This window comes from Haplochromis burtoni, unplaced genomic scaffold (genome assembly GCF_018398535.1).
Source record: "Haplochromis burtoni strain Fernald_Lab_line unplaced genomic scaffold, NCSU_Asbu1 Contig_22, whole genome shotgun sequence".
NCBI classification, from domain to species: domain Eukaryota; kingdom Metazoa; phylum Chordata; class Actinopteri; order Cichliformes; family Cichlidae; genus Haplochromis; species Haplochromis burtoni.
Window position 1 is genome coordinate 896,973 of NW_024582383.1, and position 25,887 is coordinate 922,859.

Here is a 25,887-nt window from a genome sequence, read left to right on the forward strand (position 1 = left end):
GTTAACGTAATCGGTCGTCGAGTTCGATTATTTTGTTACCACGAAAATCAGTCTTTAAAAGTGGTAGACAAATTACACGAAACGATAAAAACACCGAGCCTGGACTAACATTTAGCTCACTGGGTTAAATCTGCAAAGTTTAGGTGAGGAGAAGTTTAGCGCCGCTGGGGCTACGGGCGGTTTTTTTTCTTTTTGGCTAGGCTAACGGTGGCAGGTCTTCGATGAGCTAACGTCGACGGTACTTCCAGAACACTCGGCAGGATTTCAAGGTGTAAAAACGGTAAGTTATGTACTAAATCCTGCATGGTTCGCTACTATAATTCTGTGTGCTTTTAAACTGAGGGACAATCATCATAATGAGCCCTCGCCTATTAACTTAGTACCTGATATGATGCTAGCTTTTGCGTTATTGAAGTAACGTGTGATAATAGGTAATTAGTTAGCATTAAAATAAGTTCTTAACATGAAAGGTTTGGAATGTTGTTTTCTGACACTAGACTGGACTGTCAGAAAAGACAACAACTAAACGATAGGGTTGTGCTAATAGTGCTAATTTTCAAGATGATGTCAAACATTTCTGTGATAACCTGTGTCCCGTTTTTCGCCCCGTTTAAAATATTTAAAATAATTGAAAAGTATATTTAAAATTTCGAAGTTAAATCTTGTCGTGGAAAAAAAAGAAGAAAAAGTTTCTGCTATTTAGACGGTTGAGGCTTTAATTGACCCCACTGTTAGACACATTTACTTATCATCACTGCAACCCAGTAATTTAATGTATGCCTGTGAAGTCTCTGCAGAGCGGGTCTACGGGCTCAAAATGTAGGTCATAAATATTTTGTACTTGTAAATCAGTTTGTATGTGTAAAAAGAATTTGTGTGTGCGTAAAAAAGATTTGTGTGTGGACTTAGAAAAAAAACCCCTGCAAGTTACAAGTACGATTTTGACCCTATTTTTCTTCCTTTCATCTGATTGGTCAATGTCATGTCAATCACAAATGTAACAATCCAATCAGAGAACAGATGGGTTTGGCTGTCGGAGGGGCGCTTTTTTGAACTGCAGGTCCTTGAAGGGTGATACAGTTTGAAGCTGGAGGATCGCTATATAAATATCCGATAGCAGCTAGGTCCCCTAACTTTCAGTAGCTGTTGAAAGGATAAAGTTGTGGTATATCAGTGGTTAGAAATACCATTATTACTTTAGGATTAGTTTAACACAAAGTCAGGGCTGACCCAGGGACCATTGCTGTGAGTCACAGTGCGCAGCATAAAAGTCCTTTCACATCGACGCAGGATGTGCTGCTAATGCTAACTGCTAACTAAAAGCAAAGGATCCAGAATTTGTTGCGCTGGCTGCTGGGCTCTGTGGGTTTTTGCAGCAGCTCTACCTGTACTAGATGCACCTGCTCCTTGTCTTTTCTATCTCTGACTTTATGTCCTCTACAAGAGTTTTTTTTTTTGCTGGTTCTTCAAATGTTCAATAAAAACATGTATGCTAATTCATAACGAAGAAAGCTTTGTAATGAAGACTGTCATTTCCAAAACACTGCCCGCCCCCACCCCGCGGTCCGCAGCGCTGTTGAAAAGGCTGTGGAAGTCCCTGTATTAAACACGTAGACCTGTGACACAAAAATCACCAAACTCGGACGACCACAGACTGTTTTCCTTCAGTGGTGATGAAGGAAAATGCTGGGTTGGCATGTAAAAGGGCATTTATTCCCTTCAAAGACCTGCAGTTCAAAAAAGCGCCCCTTCCGACAGCCAAACCCATCTGTTCTCTGATTGGATTGTTACATTTGTGATTGACATGACATTGACCAATCAGATGAAAGGAAGAAAAATAGGGTCAAAATCGTACTTGTACTTGCAGGGGTTTTTTTTCTAAGTCCACACACAACTTTAGAAATCTTTTTTACACATACAAATCTTTTTTACGCACACAAATCTTTTTTACACATACAAATCTATTTTACAAGTACAAAACCGATTTACAAGTACAAAATATTTATGACCACATTTTGAGCCCATACGGTCTTTGCGGGCACACAAACGAATGTCATTACAGTAGCTACCAAGATAAATGTGCTTATAATACGACCGCAGTTGTTTTTTTTTTTTTTTTTCTCATCATTGAGTTTTTACAGGTATTACTAACGGTTTTCTTTGATTGACGCTCATAGTTCTTGTGGTTAGGAGGTCGTGTCCAAATTCATGGGCTGCATCCTCCTGAGGCCGCATTTGTAGACCGATTACGTCACAGCGACGCGCCGAAGGCTGTCCAAATTCGTAGACTCCTCCGAATGCAGCCGACAAATGCGTCCTCCTTTTCCCCGAATTTGAAGGATGGGTCGGGTGTGTCCTTCGTGGCCCACCATATCCCAGAATTCATAGCGCGGCCCAGCCAAACTCCAGTTTCCACAATGGCGGCCGCTACTAAGTTTTAAAATTACTCTTATAATCTTTCTGGGTCACAAAATAAACTTTTAACATATTTTCAGGCGAATGTGAGGTGTGTAAACTTCAAATATCTGCTCGGTTTATCAAGATATCGCATATTTGCAAAAGTGCTTCGACGTTTTCGGAGACGTCTGTTACCCACCAGCTCGATAGCTAGCCGGGAGCTCGAGGGTCACTGAAGCCGCCGAGAACGGCACAACTCCCGGCACATCATTTTCAGATCACCGCGGACTTTCGCTACTCAGGTTAAACGTAATATATAATCACTTAGAAACCTAAAAATGTTATTGTTGGGCTTTTTTCAGTGTTTTATTTGTTCGTGAGTAAATCGGTTTGGCTGAGATTAAAGTTATTAGATTAGATAAAATAAAACTTTATTAATCCCCCGGTGGGTTCCTCCTTGGTTTTCACACAGCTGAATAAACGTCAAACAGAAAACTGATTAAACAGAAGTGTGAGATGGTCGAGAATTTACGCCAGTGTCCTGTTATATTTTAGATAGCAAGGAGCAGACAGCCGAGTTTATTAAACTCCACCGAGACAGCGGTGACGCTATCAGAAGGCTAGACCGTCCAATTTCACAGCTGTTTACTTCCGGCCTACCCGACCTTCTGAGGACCTGGCCCACGTAGACTGCGAAGGCCGGGTCCTCGGGAGGATGCAGCCCATGAATTTGGACACGACTACTGTATTTTTACATAAACGCTACTCAAATGGGGCTTGAAACTCGACACGTAAAGCTTAATTTACATCATTAAGCTTTGCTCTCAAAAACTAACATAGATGTGAGTGTCAAGTGCTTAAAGTCTTATGTTTTGCGCCATCTTCCGTCAGTATGGAATGTGACCTCATGTGGTTGGTTGAGGCTAATAGAATTACATTAGTTTATGTTAGCTAACTCGTGACTGAATCGCTAAGGAAAACAACGACACTAAAACTAAAAGTCAGTTTAAGTGTTCACTTTTGTGCTGTCACTGGCTGCAAAATGGTTTTAAGAAACTGAGAATATTCTTTGGCTGTTTGACTAGCTCACTCAAAGGGCAAAGTCACATGACCTATGTTAATTAGTACAAAAACAAGTGACATATAAGTATATAACTGTGATTAAATTGAGCATAAAAGGTCCAAGGTCAAGGTCAAATTTATTTATATAGCACATTTCAAACAGCCGATGCTGCACAAAGTGCTTAACAATATAAAAATGGTATTAAAAAGCAACAATGTAATACAATAATAACAATAAAAAACAATAAAAGGACAGTAAAAGAATTAAAACAATAACTAAACTAATTCAAATAAGACCAAAATGCTTGGGTCATAGTGTGTTAAAAGCCAGGGCATAGAAATGTGTCTTTAGTAAAGATTTAAATTGCTCAAGTGTTTGTGCGATCAATTTTTCAGTGGTGCGACTAAAAAAAAAAAATTTGGTTGCACCTGTGCGACCAACTGTTCGGGTAGCAAAAAAAAAAAAAAATCTGCAACCTTCCCTGTGGTCAACAACAGACACACATTATGCCCCTATCGTGGACTAAACCAATCAGAGATAGTAAGGGGCGGGACCTCTCTGATTGGCCGTGGTCCAGTTGAAAGTGCAGGTGGAAGTGGGAGGTGAGTAGCTTGAATAAAGCGATATCAATTCATTAAATCCTGAATCGACTTTTAAATATAACTGTGTTTTGCCAGAAACGCCAGATTCTCAGATTAAAGCTCACAAAACCATTTCAACAACAACCAAACAGCAGATGAGAGCAGGTACACGGACTCCACACAAAGACGTAAACGCAGACGGCCCGTAGACGGACACGCTGTCGGGCTTCAGCGATTCTGATGCGTCCGGTCCGCGCTGTGATTACGTCTTTTTGCGCTGATTCTGAGCTGCAGGTTTTGTCTCTCTCCAACCAAAATTCACCGAGCCAGCAGCAAAAGAAGCAGCAAACTGCGCTTCACATTTGATCAATGTCGTCATGAATTTTGCTGTTTTGCTTCCACGACTATTAAAATCACACTCCATGCACAGCTAGCTCTCTCTCTCATCTCTCTCTGTACTTCAAGAACAGTTTCCCGTCTCCAATCTCTGTTTTCTGTATTATTCATTCGCTTATTACCCACCAGTCTACCGTTGTTTACAGCGCTGTCGGCTGCTGTCTTTTTCTTTTCTTTTTTTCACTTAAATGACCTCGGACAAGAAAGCCTATTTTTTCTGTTGTTCAATACTGAAGAAATTTAAACTTTATATGCAGAACATTGTAGAATATTTTTAAGGTTATCTGCTATAAAAAGCCAGACCAGGAAAATCTCCTTCATGTTTTTCTGTGTTTTATTCTCAGTTACTTTCACACAAAGGCATCTGCTGTGATGTTCACAATTCTGATGAAGTCAGTACTGATAAACATGCGTGTCTAGAAAATTTTTGTTGGGGGGGGCCAGGTAGGGGCACAGATTTGGAGAAGGGTGGCAGATGTAATTGGCAGATAATGTTTAAAAAAAATTCTACCAACCGTTAACCATAATTCAATAACCTATAAACCTAATAACCGAATGCGCTTTTAACTCTTATTAGAATGAGATTTTAACCACTACGGTGCAAAGTTTTTAGATACTGCGTTGATAAAGTACAAGAGATACAATCAGTGGTCAGTGTTTACTCAGCATTCAAGGACAGCAATATTTGCATAGTATTTTTACTGACATATAGTGCACATATGTTTTGGGCAAAAACATTTTTGAATATTAAAATACGAACATTTGTAACAAACAATTGACAAATTCCAATGTAAAACTTTATCTGCCTGTTAAAAAAAGAAGATAATCTTCTCACAAACTGGTGTTTGATTTTGAAACAGGAAAAAAGTGGGGAAACAACTGAAAAGACTAACATTTGAATAAAACCTGAAAGCAAGTAAATACTTTCTATGCTGCCTTATGGTAAACTTTGGTAATATTGATAAAGAACAACACTGGCTGATGATGAAATACAGTCAGCTGGCACTGGTGACACTGCCAGTATTAACCTGCAGGGCTGGACTGGGACAGAAAATCGGGCATTTTGACTACAGACCGGCCCACCAGGTATTAAAGCCATAAAGCTTTGAATGAAAACAAATGCTGTTGTGACAGTGATGTACAGTCTTGTTGGTATATGTATGATTTCTATACATTTTACGTCAGATAAAAACTTTGGTTGTAAGATTTAGATAATTATTTAATAAAAGCGTAGATATTTTAAATGAGAATAAGAAAGAAAAGTATTTCTTTGTGCCCCCCTTTCCCTGTTAATGCCCTACCTGGCCCCCTGGCAAAACTTTCTAGATCCAGCCCCTGCACAGTTACCAGCTGTCAGACTAAAAAGGATCCTGGTGTTATTTGTCTCTCAGAAACAGTTCATAACTTCCCTTCAACTCATTCATGTCACCTAAAAGGTAAACCTGTTTCTCCATCACCTGTTCAGCTCTGATGATTCAGTAAGGACATCTCCTGGTTTCATCTTCATGTTTCCCTCTCACCAGATATCCAAACCGACATCATGACCAGCAGCTTTACAGCTGTGGCTCCAGCAAACATCAGCTGATACTAGAAAGTTAATATTAAATAAATTCTAACAACAGCTGATCAAGCTTAAACGTGCTGCTGTTGTTTAGCGCGACATCCGCTGGTTTCCTCTTTCTGGCGCAAAGTGGGCGATAAACAAACAAGAGAGAAAAGCCGATCAGCTGATCATTGATCAGTTTCATGATTGAAGTAGCAACAGGAGAGGAGGGGAGAGAATGAGAGAAGAAGAGGCAGCTGTGCAGCGTAAACGACAGAATAACTCCAGCTTTGTGTCTTTTTTTCATTATAGCGAAAGTCCGGGACAAACTGCGTCTCTTCTCAGCTCAATACGAAACGTGTAATATTTTCTCTGAATGAGGGACCATTCCATTTTTTTAAGGAGCCGTTGGCAACTCTACTAACCTTATGAATAAAATAAAGTTCACTATCAGTAACATCATAGCACCCACCCAGCTGTATAAAAACTCCGTCAAGCTGGCTAGAACGCAGTATGAGTTATTGCAACTGACGGTAAAAAGTCAGCACAACGAAAATAAACTCCACCTAAACTTGGTTTATATCTGACCCAGATAGACTGCAGGTCATAACTTCTTACCTGAAGTTCAGTTCACCTGACACTCGGACTGGTGGCTGCCTCGGGGCTCTCCTCCTGCCTCCCCTTCCCTCATCCACCTGCTGGCCTCTGTGGAAGCCCCGCCATAGCCACCACCAAACAACTGAGTTATTTTTACACATCGACCTGCATCTGGCCAATCCACCACCTCTCATTGTTCATGCCATTACAAAAAAATAAAAAATAAGTCACCGGGCATATGCCCGGTATGCCCGATGGCCAGTCCAGCTATGTTAACCTGCAACCAAATCTGCAGCTCCATACAGCAATGTTACGACTTAGATTATATCTTATAACTCATAACTCTTATGTTAGCTCCCCTCAGTAGCATACTGTCTGAAATATTCGACGGCTGCAATAATTCTTTAAGTGTTATTTTTTCCTTGGTATTCTAATTTCACCGAAGTTTACTAAACTCAACAAACTTAATATTACTTACCGGGACATTTATTCTGTCCTCATTTTCTTTCACCGAAAAATTGTTTCCTGCAGTGCCGTCTTTCGTGCTTGGCTCTCCTACCTTTGCTAACGTGATGCACATAGCGCAGAAGCCGATGCTGCATTCACTTACACTCGGATATCTGAGCTTCACCGTGAAAACATAATCGTACATTTGATATTTGATTGAATTTTATTGTTTTGCCTTTGGGGTGGCACCTGGGGTGGCCAGTCTGGTTGGGGGGGTGGCCTGTGCCCCCCCAGGCCACCCCGCTGGACACGCCACTGCTGATAAATGATCAGAATTATAATATTTCTGACTGTCTGAGGCTAAGTTGAATCGAATCGGGACTTTGAAAACCGGAATCGAATGGATTATAGAAATCAGTGATGATACCCAGCCCTAGTGAGCAGCCTAGGCACGACAGAAGTGGATGTAGCTGTAATAGGAAAAGAACTATTGCTAACTTTTCTGTTAAGGCCTGATCCTTCTGAAATTCATAGCCAGTGCTCTGACACGGTGTCATCAATCTTTGAATGCTGAAAAAGCACAGTGTATCCAGAAAAACACATTATATTATATAATATTATAACTACTGCACTCACCTGCTTATTCAATTTAAAAGAACCATCAATGTAGACACCGAGGTTTTTTACATGTGTTTTACAATACGAGGAAAGGGGCCCAGAGTGCTGTCGATATGATTAAAGTTGCCAAAAATGACAACCTCAGTTTTATTTTCATTTAGCTTTAAAAAATTTAATGACAACCACTGTTTGACATCATCAAGGCAGCGTAATAAGAGCTGCGGATGGTCTGACCCTGCTTTTAAAGGTAGATAAATCTGCAAATCATCAGCAAAACAATGAAATGAAATGCTGTACCGCGAGAAGATGGAGCCCAATGGCAACAAATAGAGTGCGAACAGGGCAGGACCCAAAATAGAGCCTTGAGGTACACCGTATTTAAGAGGGGCTATTTTGGAGTTGTGGGGGCCCATATTGACATAAAAAAACCTTTCTGACAAATAGGAACGAAACCACTGTAGGGCAGATCCTTTTAGGCCAGCATGAAATTCTAGCCGTGATAACAGGATGTCATGGTCGACCGTGTCAAAAGCTGCTGACAAGTCCAACAATAAAAGGGCAGCAGGGCTGCCAGAGTCCAGAGTTAAAAGAATATCGTTAAAAATCCTTAAAAGTGCCGTCTCAGTGCTATGTAGTGATTTAAAACCAGATTGAAATTTTTCAGAGATCATATTAAAATCAAGGTGTGCCTGCAACTGTAGGTAGACCACTTTCTCCAAGACTTTAGATAGAAAAGGAAGCTTTGAGATAGGCCTGTAGTTGGACAGAACAGTTGGGTCCAGGTTTTGTTTTTTAAGAGGCTGAACTACAGCTTGTTTAAAACATGATGGGACGTAGCCTGTAGCAAGGGACATATTAATTAATCTCAGGATAAAAGGCCCAACAGTATTAAAAGTGCTTTTAAGCAAGCTCGGGGGGGAGACAATCAGAGGGGCAGTGCGATGATCTTAGGTTACTAACTACTGCGGTCAAGTCCTTAAGGGAGACGGGATCAAACTGCTCTAAGACAGCTGAGCACACAGGAGAAGGACTCTGATCTGAGGCAGCAGACAACGAGACAAGGGCCCTGATCAATAGGATCTTGTCATTAAAAAATGCTTAAAAAATCATCGCACATACTTGGTGAAGAAGTGACTCCAGAATTATCACATAAACTAACAAAGCGATTAAGAACGTTAAAAAGTACCTGAGGCCTGTGACTGTTTACTGACACTAAGTTTGAGACAAACTGTGTCTTTGCAGTTTTTACAGCTTCTTGGTGAGCAGAAAGACGAGTCCTTAAAATCTGTAGGGAAACATATAATCTGTCCTTTTTCCATCTCCTTTCAGCGTGTCTGTAGTCACGTCTGAGGGAGCGCGTATGTTCATTCAACCACGGCTCTGATAAATGCTTAGCGCGCACAGTCCTGAGCGGAGCAATAGAGTCCAAGATATCAGTGCAGGTAGAATGAAGAATGTCCGAAAGGTCCTCAACACTTTTACAGTTGGAGTTCATTATTCCAGAGTCCATAAAGGCAGCAGAAAAAGCAGGCGCTGTTAGTACATTAAGCGCTCGCTTTTTGCGCGCTGGGACGTACGGCTTATCCATCGAGCAGCGCAGTGTTAGAGTGCACAACACAGGAAGATGATCGGAGATGCGCAACTCGGATATTTCCATGATGCACACATCCAACCCGTGGGAGAGCACCAAGTCCAGTGTGTGACCTTTTTCATGCGTGGGACCAGTAACCCACTGGGTCAAGTTAAGAGTCAATAATATTTAAAAAGTCCTTGACCAAAAGTTTAGAGTCACAGCAGACATGGATGTTAAAATCACCAAGGATTAAAAAACTGTCAAATTTAAGAACGATTCCAGCCATAAAACCTGAAAACTCTTTGATAAAATCCTTGTTAAACTTGGGAGGGCGATATATGAGGGCACACAGTAAAGGCGCAGCAGAATTCAGGTGTAACTCAAACAGCTGGAGTTCAAAACTAGAAAATGAGTTGTGCTGTAATGTTTGATGGCAATGAAATAGAGCGTTGAACACGGTGGCTAAGCCTCCCCCCATACCAGAGGACCGAGGGAGGCTGAAGAATGAGAAATTAGGAGGGATCAGCTCCGAAAAAGTTACAGACTCACCGGGTTGAAGCCATGTTTCTGTCAGAAACAGAAAGTCAAACTGTTGTGACTTTAGGAAGTCATTTAATTCAAACGTCTTGTTTGCTAATGATCTTACATTTAGTAAAGCCATTTGGAGTGTGTAGATCCTAACATCAGATGTTCCAGCTCGGTTAAGTGTGCGAAGATTTCTGTGGTCCACGCCGCATCCACGGGTCTGAGGCTGCTCAGGGAAATAAAAAGCTGTGTCAAGTGTCGTGGGAGCTCCAGGGACCACAGGCAGGATCCATCTAAAGACGCACTCTGCTGGTCCAGTAGTTCCACGAGAAGCACGGAGAAGAGCTCGGACTTTGATGAGTGTACCAGCCCGCTTTCCTCGTTTCCTCGGGCGCTTCTTCCAGGAAGTGGTGTAGGTGTGTTGGCACAGATAAACCGGGATACAGGGCTCAAAAAGTGGTGGAGGAGGCCCATAATCATCTCGTGTCTCAGTTTGCTTAAGAGCCAGGGTATAGGATGCTTTGATTTCTAAGAGTAACTGGCGATTGTACACACGCAGAGCGAGGGCATTTTGGGATAAAATAGAGAAGGATAAGGCTAGTGAAAGCCAAAGCAAAGCTAGCAGAGTTGACGGACGTGTCGTCGTGCATACTGCTGGTGCCATCTAGATATAAAACATCTATCGTCCCGATAACGATATAAATCACAAAAATTTAACATTTTCTGTAAATTCTGTGAATCTCGGGGAGCTCGACTTGCGTGAAGTGTTTCCAGCTGGGAGTCATGTAGCTGGAGTCGAGTGTTTTAACCGATGTATGAAACGATACCATTTTAGACATAAGTTGTAACGGCCGCCGTTTTCTTGTTAAGTATTTATTTCACAGCGTGCTGCGGGGAAAAGCCTGTTCCAGGGCTTGCAAAATTTCAAAATCCCTGGTAGCCCTTCGGGCAGGGGCTCTTCAGTTTTTGGTAGCCCAAAATAAATTTAAGTAGCCCGAATAAAAAAAGAGCAATTTTTTGATTGATGTTTTGTTTCCTGTTTTGTTTCCTTTGAGGGAAAACCTATTAACGTATTACTATAGTGACCAGAGAGCATTAAGGGGCAGAGAGGAGGATGTTACTCCTAATGTTGTTGGCGCCTTTTAGGAGGACGCTGCTAATGAAATTACACAGTGAATTTGCGTTTATAATTATATTTACAAAATACCAGAGTTTTTGTCTTGTTTGTATAATTTTATTTTGTTTTATTTATCCGCCACACCTTAAAGGCCCGTCCGTGAAAATATTATCGGACATTAAACCGTTCATGGGGCAAAAAAGGTTGGGAACTGCTGCTCTACTACATAAATTAGGGGTAGGTGATATAAACACGCCGTGGACACAAGTTTGTGAATGCAGTAACTCAAGAATGGGGCAATGTAGGATTCTGAAACTCATACCATGTATGTATCTGCTAAAAATCTTGGAGAAGTTCAAATCTCAGTGGCGAATCTCAAGGTCAGAGGTCAAGTTTTCTAAGAATCTTGTGAATGCGATAACTCAAATGAGGCAACGTCAAATTTATACCACTGGTTGTTACATTTAGTGTGTGTGTGTGTGTGTGTGTGTGTGTGCGCTCTTGTGTTTTCCAGATAAGATCCAGATCCTCATGCAGCGGTGTTGAGAGGTGACAAATCATGGGTAGCTAGATTTGATGAAACTGCCAAAATGTCGTCAATCTTAGGACTCCCTACACGAGGATCAGATGTAACTGTTCTCATATCCAGGGTCCATGTGCATCCCTATTGTGTACTTGTGGAATTCTGGGGAAAATTTAGCCTGGAGAGGACTGCAGAGTATGAACGTCTAGCCAAAGACATCCAGTCCCCTGGGGACTCTTTGCAAGAACTGGAAGGAAAACCTGGTGACCAGTGCTTGGTTCAGATTGAGAGTATTTGGTATAGGGCTCGCATAGTCTCAAGTAATGGCTCGAAATACACAGTGTTCCTCATTGACAAAGGAACAACATGCCGTGCCAACACAAGTAGGCTTGCATGGAGTAAAAAGGAGCATTTCCAACTGCCTCCTGAAGTGGAGTTTTGTGTGCTAGCTAATGTGCTACCACTGTCACTTGAGAACAAATGGTCCCCAATGGCGCTTGAATTTCTGCAATCTCTAACTGGGAAGTGTGTTTCAGCACATGTGCAGCAAGTACTAGTCCTGAACAGAACATTCCTCCTACACATACCTTGCATATCCAAACAAATGTATGAGATGGGATTTGCTAAGAAAGTATCCCCAAACATCTTCCAGGACTTTGTCCTGAAGTCAGTGCAGCCCCATAGTGGAGCTGAGGTTTTTCCAGAGATCAAACGGCTGTCCGTGGGACCTGTTGAACAACTGCGCAAGCAAGAAGTGTTCATGTACCCAGAGCTACAGGGAGGAACTGTAGAGACAGTCGTTGTAACAAAAGTGACAAACCCACAGAGGATTTTTTGCCAGTTAAAGGTCTTCTCTCAAGAACTGAAGAAACTGTCAGATCAACTTACACAGAGCTGCGAAGGGAGAATGCCCAATTGCATTATAGGCCCAGATATGATTGGGTCTCCATGTTCTGCAAGAGGAAGTGATGGCAAATGGTACCGCTCTATTCTACAGCAGGTATTTCCAACCAGTAACATGGTGGAAGTATTGAATGTTGACAGTGGAACCAAAGAGTTTGTTAAAGTGGAGAATGTAAGGTCACTGGCTGCAGAGTTCTTTAGGATGCCAGTTGTCACCTACATCTGCTCTCTCCATGGAGTTATTGACAAAGGGGTAGGATGGACAACCACCCAAATTGACTACCTCAAGTCTCTCCTGCTGTACAAGACGATGATTGCCAAATTTGAGTACCAAAGCATCTCAGAGGGTGTTCACTATGTCACTCTTTATGGAGATGACAATACAAACATGAACATCTTGTTTGGTTCCAAAGAGGGCTGTTTGCTGGACTGTGAAAAAACACTGGAAGATTATGCTATTCGCAACACAGCACACAGGCAATCGCATCCAGCCCAGCAAGAAAGAACGATGCTAACTCCTGGAGAAGTTGTGGAAGAAAAAGAAGGGAACGCAGTTGCAGAGAGGGTGCCTGCTGAAGTTCTCCTGCTAAACTCCTCACATGTGGCAGTTGTTCAGCATGTAACAAACCCATCAGAGTTTTACATCCAAACGCAAAACTATACAAAGCAGTTGAATGAATTAATGGATACTATCTATCATCTCTACAAAGATTCTCTGAATAAAGGATCTGTTAGAATTCCAACTGTTGGACTCTACTGTGCAGTCAAAGCAGCAGATGGTGATTTCTACAGAGCAACTGTGACTGAAGTTGGTGAGACACAGGTCGAGGTATTCTTTGTTGATTATGGAAATACAGAAGTGGTCAATAGGAGAAACCTCAAGATACTTCCTGCTGAGTTCAAAAAGCTGCCACGATTGGCACTAAAATGTACTCTGGCTGGTGTCAGACCTAAAGATGGGAGATGGAGTCAGAGTGCCTCTGCCTTTTTCAGAAAAGCAGTAACTGATAAAGAACTAAAAGTACATGTACTGGCCAAATATGATAGTGGCTATGTTGTCCATCTGACAGATCCCAAAGCAGAGGGAGAACAACAAGTCAGTACACTGTTGTGTAGTTCTGGTCTTGCTGAAAAGGCTGACAAACCAGGGCAGTGCAAAGACACAATGCATCCTGCTATTACGCCTCCCACACAATATCCAGTTGCCAGCCCACTATGTGGGAATAAGAACACTGGATTGGCTCTCCAAGTCCAAAACATAGTTGGCCTTAGCCAGAAAAAAGGAAGAATGGCTACCTTTAAGGAACACATGTTTCCTATCGGAAGTGTCCTTGATGTCAATGTGTCCTTCATTGAGAGCCCAAGCGACTTTTGGTGCCAGCTAGTTTATAATGCAGGACTCTTGAAATTGCTCATGGATGACATACAGGCACACTATGCAGGCAGTGAGTTTCAGCCAAATGTTGAAACGGCTTGTGTTGCTCGTCACCCTGGTAACGGATTGTGGTACAGGGCCCTTGCGATTCATAAACATGAAACTGCTCATGTGGATGTGTTGTTTGTTGACTATGGCCAGACAGAGACGGTCTCCTTCCAAGACCTGAGGAGAATCAGCCCAGAATTTCTTACTCTGCATGGTCAGGCTTTTCGATGCAGTCTGTGGAATCCCAATGACCCTACATCTGCTGTAACTGAGTGGAGCGAAGAGGCAGTAGAAAGGTTTAAAAACTTTGTGGACTCGGCTGCTTCCAACTTTGTGATTCTGAAATGCACCATATATGCTGTCATGTGCAGTGAGCAGAAGATTGTTTTCAACATTGTGGATCTAGAAACTCCATTTGAGAGTATTTGCACTAGTATGGTAAATGTCATGAAAGGTACACCTCCCAAAAAAGCTATGGGACCATCTTTTCGTCTGGATACATACTACTACTCAACACACAGTGTCAAAACTGGGATGGAGGAAGAGGTCACAGTGACATGTGTGAACAATGTCAATCAGTTCTACTGCCAGCTTGAAAAGAATGCTGATGTGATTAATGACCTCAAGATGAAAGTGAGCAGTTTTTGTCATCAGCTTGAGAATGTGAAGCTTCCAGCAGTCTTTGGAACTCTGTGCTTTGCAAGGTATACTGATGGGCAGTGGTACAGAGGGCAGATCAAGGCCACAAAGCCAGCACTCCTGGTTCACTTTGTGGATTACGGGGACACTATTGAAGTAGATAAATCTGACTTGCTCCCAGTTCCCAGAGAGGCAAACGACATCATGTCTGTACCTGTGCAAGCAGTGGTGTGTGGTCTTTCTGATGTCCCTGCTAATGTTTCCAGTGAGGTGAACGGCTGGTTTGAGACAACTGCAACAGAATGCAAATTCCGAGCGCTAGTAGTGGCCAGAGAACCTGATGGGAAAGTGCTAGTTGAGCTCTATCTTGGAAACACTCAGATCAATTCAAAGCTCAAGAAAAAGTTTCAGATTGAGATGCACACAGAAAGCCAGGTTGTTTGCCATGGTCGGAGAGCTTTTGAGGCTTCACAGAGTTATTCGCAAAAGACGACAAAACGGACCACAAAAATGGAAGATGACACACAATTCCTGAAGAAAAACAGTTTCTCTGCTTCAAAACCTCCTTTTACTTTAAGGGATGACAGGAAATCTAATGAAATGAACCTTTGGAACAAAACAAAGTCAGTTCATGAAAATGGTCAAAGGATCAAGAGTCCACGACTAGAGTTGTACACACCCCCACAGCAAAGGCAGTCATCTGCTGGTGGCAATGTCAGATCTTCAGATCTTCCAACAGATACCAAGAAACTCAAGTCAACAGTAAATGGCACAGAATCCCAAAAGGAAAGTAATGCTGAAAAGCTTCCTAAACTTTCAGACTTGCCCTCAAATTCTGTCACACCTGGTATGGTAGCAGATGTCTACATGTCACATTGCAACAGCCCATTAAGTTTCTATGTGCACTGTGTAAGGGATGAGGATCATATAATTTCCCTGGTAGAAAAGCTCAATGACCCCAATTCAACTCCAGAAACCAACAGGCTCAAAGAATTGCTACCAGATGACCTTGTTCAAGCACAGTTCGCAGATGATTCCTCATGGTACCGAGCAGTTGTAAGAGAACTCCATGGTGATGCAATGGCTCTCATTGAGTTTGTTGATTTTGGCAATACAGCCATGACTCCACTTTCCAAGATGGGCAGACTCCACGAGAAATTCTTGCAGCTGCCAATGTACAGCACACACTGTATGCTGAGTGATGCTGCTGGTCTTGGGGAAGAGGTTGTAGTTGATCCAGATGTGGTGTCGGCTTTCAAAGAAAAGATTTCTAGCAGTGGAGAAAAAGTGTTCAAGTGCCAGTTTGTCAGGAAAATTGGGTCTGTGTGGGAAGTTAACCTTGAAGACAATGGTGTGAAGGTTACGTATAAAGTGCCTACTGTAGATCCTGAAATCACTTCAGAGAAACTTGAGCAAGTAAAGGAAAGGAAGGAGCCATCCCAGGTATCTGATATCAGAGAAGTGCCAGAGAGATCAGTGCTGAGCCACTGCTCCCCACATAACTTTCTGGAAGACCTTTTTGAGGGGCAGAAATTGGAAGCCTATGTCACAGTCATAAATGATGATCAGACTTTCTGGTGTCAGTCTGCTAGTTCAGAAGAACATGATGAGATCTTATTAGGTCTCTCAGAAGTTGACAATTCAGCAGGTCAGAACCATATTGATCCAGATGCTCTTGTTCCTGGAAGTCTATGTATTGCTCGCTTTTTAGACGATGAGTTTTGGTATCGTGCAGAGGTCATTGACAAAAATGAGGGTGAGCTCTCTGTTTTCTTTTTGGACTATGGAAACAAGACTAGAGTCAGCATAACAGATGTGAGAGAAATGCCACCTTGCTTGTTGAAGATTCCACCACAGGCATTTTTGTGCGAGCTTGAAGGCTTTGATGTTTTGTGTGGATATTGGGAAAGTGTAGCAAAGGTTGAATTGTCTGCACTCATAGATGTTAAACTGTTGCAGTTGACTGTCACAAAACTAGCAAGAGCTACAGGAACAATCTTTGTGCAGGTGGAATGCGAAGGTCAGGTGATAAACGAGTTGATGAAAACCTGGTGGAAGAGGTTCATAACCGAAAATAAAGCCAAAGCAGATGAACTGCCTGATTCAGATGAAGCTTCAGTGCAGACTGACTCATCTGTAAATGAGTCTGTGGTACCTGACGATCAAGTAGAGAATCCCAAAACCCAAGAAGCAGACAAATCTCATATCCACTTTGAGAAAGACAACAGTGACGAGCTCAGCACTGATCAGTTTGAGCCTTGCACAGAAGATGAGGTACAAAAATTAAGTACTCCAAAGTCCTCTAAAGATTCAGTTCATCTTGAGTTTTTTGGGATCCAAGAAGAAAGTGTTTCCACAGAGAAGATCGAAGTCCAAGCCTCTGCAATATTGATCAAGGACAGATTTCCTGGTGATAGTGGTATAGATGAAAGTATATTGTCACCAGTTGATAACCAAGATGACAAAGACCAAAATGTTTTGACTATGAACTTTAACATGGAGGACACTAACAAAGAACCTGAAGAGGAGCAAGCCTTGGTAATGGACGCTTTTGGGCCCAACGTCTCAAGTTCTCCAGTGGATGAGAACCTTTTAGAGACAACAGATGACCTAGAGAGAACTGCAAAAACTGACAAGGTATCTCTACTTGAAGAGATGAACGCAGTTTCCTACAGCTTTGACATCATGAATGTTTCTGGTAAGAAAGAGCTTAATTTCTCTTTTTAAAAATGTTTTTCTCCTTGTTAGCACACAATATGGTTGAGTTCAAATCTGCTCAAATCATAATGAATGCCATGTCATTCTGGAAAAATACCTGTGTTAATAATATTACATTTGCTTGCTGGAGTCTGATGGACTCAGAGTTGAGTCTCACGTGTTGTCAGTTATTATGCAAGTTAATGATTTCATATGTGTTGCATTTTCCTTTTTCTATTTCCAGATCTAGCCCAAAACCAAGATGGAATAACAGCTTCTGTAGGAAGTGGTACTTCCCTGAACCGTAGGACAACTGTGAAATTGGTAGATGTAAACTTCATTATGTCGAAATAAACTGATCTTTTTAAAAGCCTTAAAAGTAGGACTGTGCGATATGATGAAATATATCGGATGACAAAATTAAAACATCTATAATTTCATATTATACACTATCGTTTGTTTCATGGTGTCGCAAAATAAACCGTTTACGGCAATATTTTTTCCATCGTTTGGATGGAACGCTGTTAGTCTCATGGAAAGTACTGATCTAGGAACTGAAGTCTCAAAACGGGTACAAGAAATGACAGCACAAGACATTTGATTGGATTCAACTATTAGAACATTGACAAGGACATCATTTTGTTTACTTTGTTCTTTTCTTCAGATTCCGACTGAATTAGTGCTGCCCTCCCTTGTGCCTCCTGAGGAGCAGTTGTGCAGTGAGTGCTTCTTATTTTGTCATCCAACTCTTGATAAGGTGGTTTTTCATTTTGAAAGGCTTAAAGTGAAAGGGAATGAAAAAACAACAGGGTTACTTTCTGTAGTTTGGCCAGCTGACGGCCACAGTTACAGCGTTGATTTAGTTTAAGTCATAGTCTTTTGAAACATTAAGTTTTAGACATAATTTAAGGATCTAAATGCTTTTAGTTTTAGTCTAGTTTTAGTTGACTACATTTCATAAGACTATAGACGACTAAATCTGAAATTGATTCAGTTTAGTATAAGGTGTGAAAGTTTGTCATGGTTTTTACTGATGATGTTTCAAAAGAACACAAGTACTCACAAGTACTCGTATTGAGAAATGTCTCAGGCTGATGATATGGGGTATAAATGGGTGCAATTGTCCACAAAGGTGCTCCCAAAGAACTGGAAAGTGAGGCCGGAGATGGGATGAGTCAGCAAGAGGTTCCATGTGCTACCACACAAGCTGAGGTATGCTGGGGACGAGGATATACCGTAATATTGGTATAGATGTTAAGCAGTTATGCTTTTGTCATGATTAGTAAATATCAGATTGATTATTTACTGTTGTGACTAAGGGTAAAATGCTCTTACTACACTGATATAGTCCCACCTGGAACTCTCAGGTGAGTAAAGATTAATCTGCTCTATTTCAGAGTGACTCTGTGAGCGATGAGGAGTCCTTGGTTCATCTCAACATTCCAAATTCAGGTTTGATAAGATTTTGCCAGGTTTGATATTTACATGTTAAGTTCAAATGCAAGGCTGCAAGCATGAACCTCGCATGAAAATAACAGTACACCATATTGCCAAAAGTATTCACTCACCCATCCAAATCAGTGAATTTCAGTGTTCCAATCACTTCCATGGTCACATGCAAATAGAATTAAGTATCTAGGCTGGCAGACTGCTACTGCAAATATTTGTAAAGGAATGGGTCGCTCTCAGGAGCTCAGTGAATTCCAGTGTGTTACTGTGTTAGCATGCCACCTGTGGAACAAGTTCAGTTGTGAAATGTCCTCGCTACTAAGTATTAATATGAAGTAGTGATTGGAAATGACAGCAGCTCAGCTACTGCAGCTCAGTGGAAGGTCATGTAAAATCGCATAGCAGGGCCAGCAGATGCTGAGGTGCAGAGGTCCTTGGATGCAGTGGTGTAAAGCATGCTGCCACTAGACTCTAGAACAGAGGTGTCAAACTCAAATACACAGTGGGCCAAAATTCAAAACTGGAACAAAGTCGCGGGCTAACATTAATATTTATTGAAATATATTTATTCCTCCAGATATAAGAATGAATCTTTTCTTATGGACTCAAACACGTTTTGCTGAAAAACTGAATATGGAACAAGCAAAGCTTAATACTAAACAATATATATATTAGCTGTATAATACCAGTAGGCCAGCTCTGATAGTAATTTGGTGTGGCTTCGTGGGCCAAATGTAATTAGGCTGCGGGCCAAATTTGGCCCGCGAGCCAGAGTTTGACACCTATGCTCTAGAACATAAACACACTTCTAAACCTTGTGGTGGAAGAGATGGAAGAGCTGTTTTAGCTGCAAGAAAAGGGTAGCCGGACATTATATTAAATCCTTTGGATTAAGATTGGAATGCAACTTAAGTTCATATGTTGGTGAAGGCAGATGAATGAATACTTTTTGGCAATATAGTATAGATATGCCAATGATGTGGTTATTTTTTTTAAGCAAGTAAGCTATCATTCCCCATTTAAAACTCTTTCCGGCTTGTCTGTGTTTGGATCTCGCAGACGCTGACGAAGCTGCCAGTGAGCCCCTCACGTACACGGTGTCCTCGCTGGAGAAGGTAACTAGATAGTGGAGTGTGTCTGTATGTGCGCTGTCTTCTGACTGCCAATAACTGCCTTTTAAGTGGTGATGCATTGTCCCACCAGGGACATGTAACTGCTCATGTATTTAAAAAAATAAATAAAAAATTATATTGTGGTGACAGTGCACAGAAAACATTGACCAACAAGGCAAAAAACCAAACAAAATCTGCAATCAGTTCATGGGATGCATGGCTTGGGATATATTGCTCAGTAAATATTGAAAAACACATTGAAGTGATGTCCTCAGATCGGCTTTTTAAAATGTATTTATTTTTTTGCCGTGTGCAGTTCTTATATTGATTGTGTAGTCTCTAATTTGAAGTGTAAAACATAATTTCAACATTGTTCTGAATTTCTATTTTAAAAATATGTTAAAAAGCACAGATTTTGATTTGGGATTTGCTACGGAAAACAAGCAGAGGTTACAAAATATACTCGCATGCAGAAATGGATTTGAAGCTACAGAATTGTAAAATTAGACTACAAATATTTTAATCACCAAGATTTATTTTTTTACTTTTTTATTTATTTATTTTTTTTAGGGTGATGAGATTGAAGAAGTGGCCTGTTGTGCTGAAGAGGCTTGCGTAACAGATGTCTGCACAGGTATCACACTTCAGATCAGGGAGTGTACAGTTCACTGCTTCTGAGTAATATTCAGTTTCTCTGTGAAGTCCTCTTTTTAGATATGCACGAAGTTTTGTTGTTTTTTTTGTGTTTTTTTTTTTGTTTTTACTGCAGAGCAAAAAAAGCCGAGTGGTGATGGTGAAGACTGTCTGAGCTGTGTGACAGCAGAGGAAACGGTAATTTCTTTGTTGGTTTTCAGAGTAACTAAACAATGTCTTGCAGCTGTATAGCTCATACGTGATCAGGCTTTTCAAAGGTAAATTTATTGGACACATACTGACCCTGTAGAAGACTTTATTTCTCTTGTCTCTGTATTTCCTGACAGTAAAGTAGTACAACTTCTTCGGCGGGAGACCCCTTAATGAGATTATCCTGGTGAACAAAGAGCAGAACTATCACAATTTGCATAAATTTAGTTGCACACACATCAAAATCGTAGACCAGTTTAGTAGAGGCAATATAAATGAAAATAAAACAGAAACCAATACAATTTTAAACTTTGGTGTCAATTTAAAAAAAAAAAAAAGAAAAACAGTAAAAGTGATCGTCTGCTATCAGGAAACAACTGGATCCAGATCATTTAAAATTGCCCTAAATTCATTAAATAAGACCAGGCCCTTAAGGCTTAACGACTTCCATCCATCCATCCATTTGCTTCCGCTTATCCTTTTCAGGGTCGCGGGGGGCGCTGGAGCCTATCCCAGCTGTCATAGGGCGAAAGGCAGGGTACACCCTGGACAGTTCGCCAGTCTGTCACAGGGCTAACACATAGGGACAGACAACCATTCACACGCACATTCATACCTAGTGACAATTTAGATTAATCAATTAACCTATCCCCACAAGCAGCATGTCTTTGGATGGTGGGAGGAAGCCGGAGTGCCCGGAGGGAACCCACGCAAACACGGGGAGAACATGCAAACTCCACACAGAAAGACCCCGGCCTGATGCAGGAATTGAACTCAGAACCTTCTTGCTGTGCGGCAACAGTGCTAACCACCGTGCCACCGTGCTGCCCTGGCTTAACGACTTGCACATATAAAATGTACTTGGCCAGGAAAGAAACTTCTTATCACTTGAAACGAAACTAAAAGAATCAGTGAAAATGTAGCAGATGTTAATCTGAACACGAGCTGCTTATGTTTGTTGGAGCGGGCTTTAAAGTGATGAGTGTGATCTTTTTGTTTCAGGACGACTCGATAACCGAAGATGAGACGTCGTGTCTTCGTGAGGATACACTTTCTGGTGTGTCATCTTGGCTTTTTAAATATCAGATCTGATTACATAACACGCATAGGGCTACATTTCCTGTATATTTTCTGTTGCAGCTTTACAATCTGATGCTGAGCCACAGACCTCCACAGCTATTAAATCTCCAGATTTGGTAATGCATATTTTTCCAATTTGAGGTTTAAATGTAACATTGTATCTCTGCAGAGACTATACACACTGTTTGTATCCCTGTGCAGAATAGCCTTGTTGAAGAGGTGACCTGTCTTGTTGGAGAGATCTGTTTGACAGACGTCTGTAGAGGTACTGTTTAAATTAAAGAGCTCATTTACAGCTTTGTATTTTAATTCTGGGCTACTACAGTAGCTTGGTGTGATTCACAATTCAGCTAAAGGTTGTGTAACCTGCACTGAGCCAAGCCACTGTAGCTACTACAGCTGCTCATTTCAAACAGAAGGTTTCATCAGCAGGTGGGTGGACCCTCTGTACCCACAGCAAGGGCTGTGTGTCTGAGGTGACCACAGCATGGATGCCCCCTCTCAATAACATTGTATGGAGCCAAGAAGAGAAAGTACAGTCTGACACAGAGCATTGAGAGGAGTCTGAAGCTTTAGCTGTACATACACTGACCTCATTCATTTAAACTAGGACCATGCTTGTTGTAAGCCTTCATTTGCAGTGTGTATGCATTTTTGTCATTTAGAAATGAAAAGCATTTTTATTATTTAATTTCACAAACATAAATGTGCATCAAGAAATACGCTTCATTATATACTCATGTATTCTTGTTTTTCAGATCTAAAAGAGGAAGCTGAAATGTTGACGGAGGAGTGTGAGCTGCAGGAGCGTCCACCTTCCCAACAAAATGAGGTAAGAAAGGTAAAAATGAATGAATTCAGTTTAAAGTCTAAATCTAAATATGGAGACTTGATATTTTATGTTTTAGGACTGTCCCTAAAAGACATCTGTCATAAATATCACATGGTTGATGATTCACTGACCTTAGGCTATGCGGGGCGATCGTGGCTCAAGAGTTGGGAGTTCGTCTTGTAATCGGAAGGTTGCCGGTTCGAGCCCCGGCTCGGACAGTCTCGGTCGTTGTGTCCTTGGGCAAGACACTTCACCCGTTGCCTACTGGTGGTGGTCAGAGGGCCCGGTGGCGCCAGTGTCCGGCAGCCTCGCCTCTGTCAGTGCGCCCCAGGGTGGCTGTGGCTACAATGTAGCTGCCATCACGTGTGTGTGAATGGGTGAATGACTGGTTGTGTAAAGCGCTTTAGGGTCCTGAGGGACTAGTAAAGCTATACAAATACAGGCCATTTACCATTTTTAGGCTATGGATCTTCCTGGAAAGTTGTTTTTTTTTTGGTTTGGGGTTTTTTTTTTTTTTTAAGTTTATGATGCTTTTAACATAGCAGTGTAATATCTTAAACACAAAATGTATTTTTTGGCACTGAAAAGTACTAATATGGCCAGCTAACAGGGGGAGCAACATTCAAGCATCTAACTTGTCGTGTATTTCTACACTCCTGCAGTCACGTGGAAGAGTTTTCACAGGACTCTACACATTTCTAAGAACACTATTACTGCTTCCTTATTAATTAAGTAGCAGCCAGGTGCTAATGTTCAAATGCATTTCATTAACTGATTATCTTCAGGTGTGAGCACCTCTGTAAAAGCAGGAGTTTTGGCACTTCTCTGTATATAAAAATATTCTAAAGCCAAATGTGAGGCCGTCTGTCCACCAGCTGAAGCTTGGTTTAATCAGATCATGCAACAGAACAATGATCCCTACGCACAGCAGCAGATCTGCAAAAGAAATAGAACAGCCAGAGTCCAGACTCAGCCCAGTTACAATGCTGTGCTGAGAGAAAAACCTCAGTGAACTGAAGCAAAGACGAGTGGATCCTTCTCCGATACTGAGACTGACACTCATACAGAAAATTATTTGCTGCTCATGATAACTGTTGTTCTACAAGATGTCCAATCATGAGGTGCGCTTCATTTTTCTGCACGAGTGCTGTGAATGTTTTGTTTTTTTCCACATGACTGCAAGTGCTTACATTTTCTGTTGGGTATTTGACAGTATGTTCAGTGCACACTGCTTATGCACGTGCTCTTCATTGTACCACCGACGTATCTAGAAGGCACTCACGTTAGCCTAAAAAATACCAAACGCACATTACTGTTTTTTCATTCAACCTTTTAACATTTCCAGAGTTTTGATGACAGTGTGCTGACAGATGAACTGCCTTCTCCTTAGGACAGTTTTGGTAAGTTTTGTTCTCCAGAATAATCCGGTCATTCATACAATGTAACCATTGGAGTAGGAAGTAGTAATAGAAATGAAGAGCCTGTCATTGGGTGCTGCTTATTCTGCAAACATGTCTAATCACTTTCTTGTGCCTCAACTTCTTTGATGCTCATATTAAAATATAATAAATAACCACGAGTGTGGAGCTGAGTGATGTTTCAGAAAGCAGGTGTAACAAACTCTGAGTCTAAATGAACTCTGATGGTGCAGTGCAGCTCGATACCAGAAACCAGGAGAGCTAAACTATCAATATATGATCGATGAATAGAAAAGAGATTTTATTCAGCCTCGTCAGTCAACTTTTACACTTGGCTTTTGTGTGTGTTGGTAGATGAGGTGTTCAGCAGTAACCCGACGGGAGTGTACATGACAGCAAGCTTATGTGGCCCAAACTGGAGGGTGTTTTTCTTTTCCTTTAAAGAATGATTGTTCTGTGATATCAGACATTAATCTCGGTGATCTGCAGCGGCAAAGTTGTTGAGATTCAAACTTTCAAATAAGGCAGCGTTTAAAACTGCAGAACTCAGCCAGAGCAGCTTGTTGAAGCAGTGGTCAGCAGCAGTTACTTGAAGCAATCATTTTGTCTGTGACACACTGGCAGAAATGTTGGATCAGTCTTCTTCACAACAAAGCTTCAGTTCATTGAGGTTTGCAGCTGTGTTGAGGTCTGGCCATTGCAACACTGATTCTTTTCTTTTTCTGCCGTTCTGTTGAAGGTTTGCTGCTGTGCTTGAATTCTAGTCGAGCTTAAGTTTGGTTGACTCAGTGAGTACAAAGTGTCCAAGTCACGTGGCTGCAAAACAAACCCGTCCTCAGCCTTCCACCTCTGTGACAGTTTGTATGGGGTGTTTGTGATGTAACAGCCCAAAGTCAGATGTAACTTTGCAAACCTAAGTTGTGCTGTCAGAGGCTTTCCCCCGGCAGCCGTTCCAAGTAATTCCTACTTATTCAGTGTTTCTGTAGTTTTACTGTCATGAACTCCAACTTTACTGAGGCTGAGATGTAGCTCAAACCTTTGCTCTTATAGAGATGTGACGGTGGATTTAGGGTTTCTCAGGTTTGTAAGAGTCCTGTGACGACTTTGTTTTTCACACAGCTGTAGATTCTAGATTTTGTTTCTGTGATAGTGAGTCTGCAGTGTTGAGTGATTGCTCTCAGTCCCTGAGCCGTGTTAAAAGAAACCTTGAGTCTTTCAAAAGATATCAAATCTTTATCAACTGTATGAATGAAGAATTAAAACTGTCAGCTGCTTCAGGCACAGAAACTCGGGGCGTGTTGACGAAAACCTGTCACGGTGCAGGTTAGCATCACGCGCTGCTGCTCTTGTAACTGACTCGGAGCTGAAGTTGGCGTTCTGTCAGAGTTTCTTCATCTCAGAGTTTCCACTAAACCTGCTTTCTGGAACATGGGCAGATACAGATACCGGTCTGTTTGTTGTGAATGAGTTATGATGTTGATGTATGACGTTACCATTGAAAGTAGGAGGAGACAAAAAGCCGTATTTGCTGACTGTTGCTTTGTTGCTGCTAACTTCCTTTTAGGAATCCAGCTGTCAAAGCTGTTCTGCTGAGCAGCAGCCGGCAGAGTGACTGCCTCTTCCTTTCTTTTTGGACATTAAATAGAAGATTAGTGTAACTGCATATTGTTTTGTGTTGTTTCAGATAGGTCCAGTTCATTTTCTGTGTTCATTTTAAGTGCCCAATGCCAGTGTTGTCATTGTTTTGGCTTCTTTGTGTGTTATCGTCCTATCGCTCATAGCCTTTGATCTGCTTATTTCATTGTTCCTCTAAAAACAAACAGCCACGAAGCTGAAAGTCTTTATATGGTAATAGTTGATAAAACATGAGGAGTTTGTTTTGATAAACTGCCAAACAATTCTTTAGATGTTTGAGTCTTGAGTTTATTTGCTCTGGTTTCAGTGGCTGTTGTGAAATGCATGGAAAAAAAATCTGTATTTGGTGTTAATCCACGAGTTGAAGCAAATTTGTGTTGGCACAATAAATATTAACATTCAGTGCACATGAGTCATGGTTTTGCTTCCCCGTTTCATTAGTTCCATTTTGGTGTTTCTGTAACATTTTATTAAAA

At 41.4% G+C, this 25,887-nt stretch overlaps 1 protein-coding gene across 1 annotated transcript; it reads left to right on the forward strand.

Moving 5' to 3' along the window:
- The first annotated feature begins 12 nt into the window (after positions 1 to 12).
- On the forward strand, positions 13 to 25,818 carry tdrd6 (tudor domain containing 6). The gene is made up of 15 exons (XM_042218676.1): positions 13 to 280; positions 11,372 to 17,043; positions 17,287 to 17,366; positions 17,707 to 17,761; positions 18,175 to 18,254; positions 18,440 to 18,494; positions 19,551 to 19,606; positions 20,174 to 20,237; positions 20,373 to 20,434; positions 21,449 to 21,503; positions 21,587 to 21,642; positions 21,728 to 21,791; positions 22,285 to 22,358; positions 23,704 to 23,758; positions 25,341 to 25,818. The coding sequence occupies exons 2-14, from the start codon at positions 11,448 to 11,450 to the stop codon at positions 23,746 to 23,748; spliced, it is 6,342 nt and encodes a 2,113-aa protein (XP_042074610.1). The 5' UTR covers positions 13 to 280; positions 11,372 to 11,447; the 3' UTR covers positions 23,749 to 23,758; positions 25,341 to 25,818.
- Positions 25,819 to 25,887: the final 69 nt, after the last annotated feature.

Excerpts from the sequence above, each read along its gene's own strand:
- tdrd6 (XM_042218676.1), top strand. The coding sequence starts at position 11,448 with ATGTCGTCAATCTTAGGACTCCCTACACGAGGATCAGATGTAACTGTT. Across the intron at positions 17,044-17,286 it reads TGACATCATGAATGTTTCTG|ATCTAGCCCAAAACCAAGAT; the intron begins GTAAGAAAGAGC and ends TTCTATTTCCAG. Across the intron at positions 19,607-20,173 it reads CGGTGTCCTCGCTGGAGAAG|GGTGATGAGATTGAAGAAGT; the intron begins GTAACTAGATAG and ends TATTTTTTTTAG.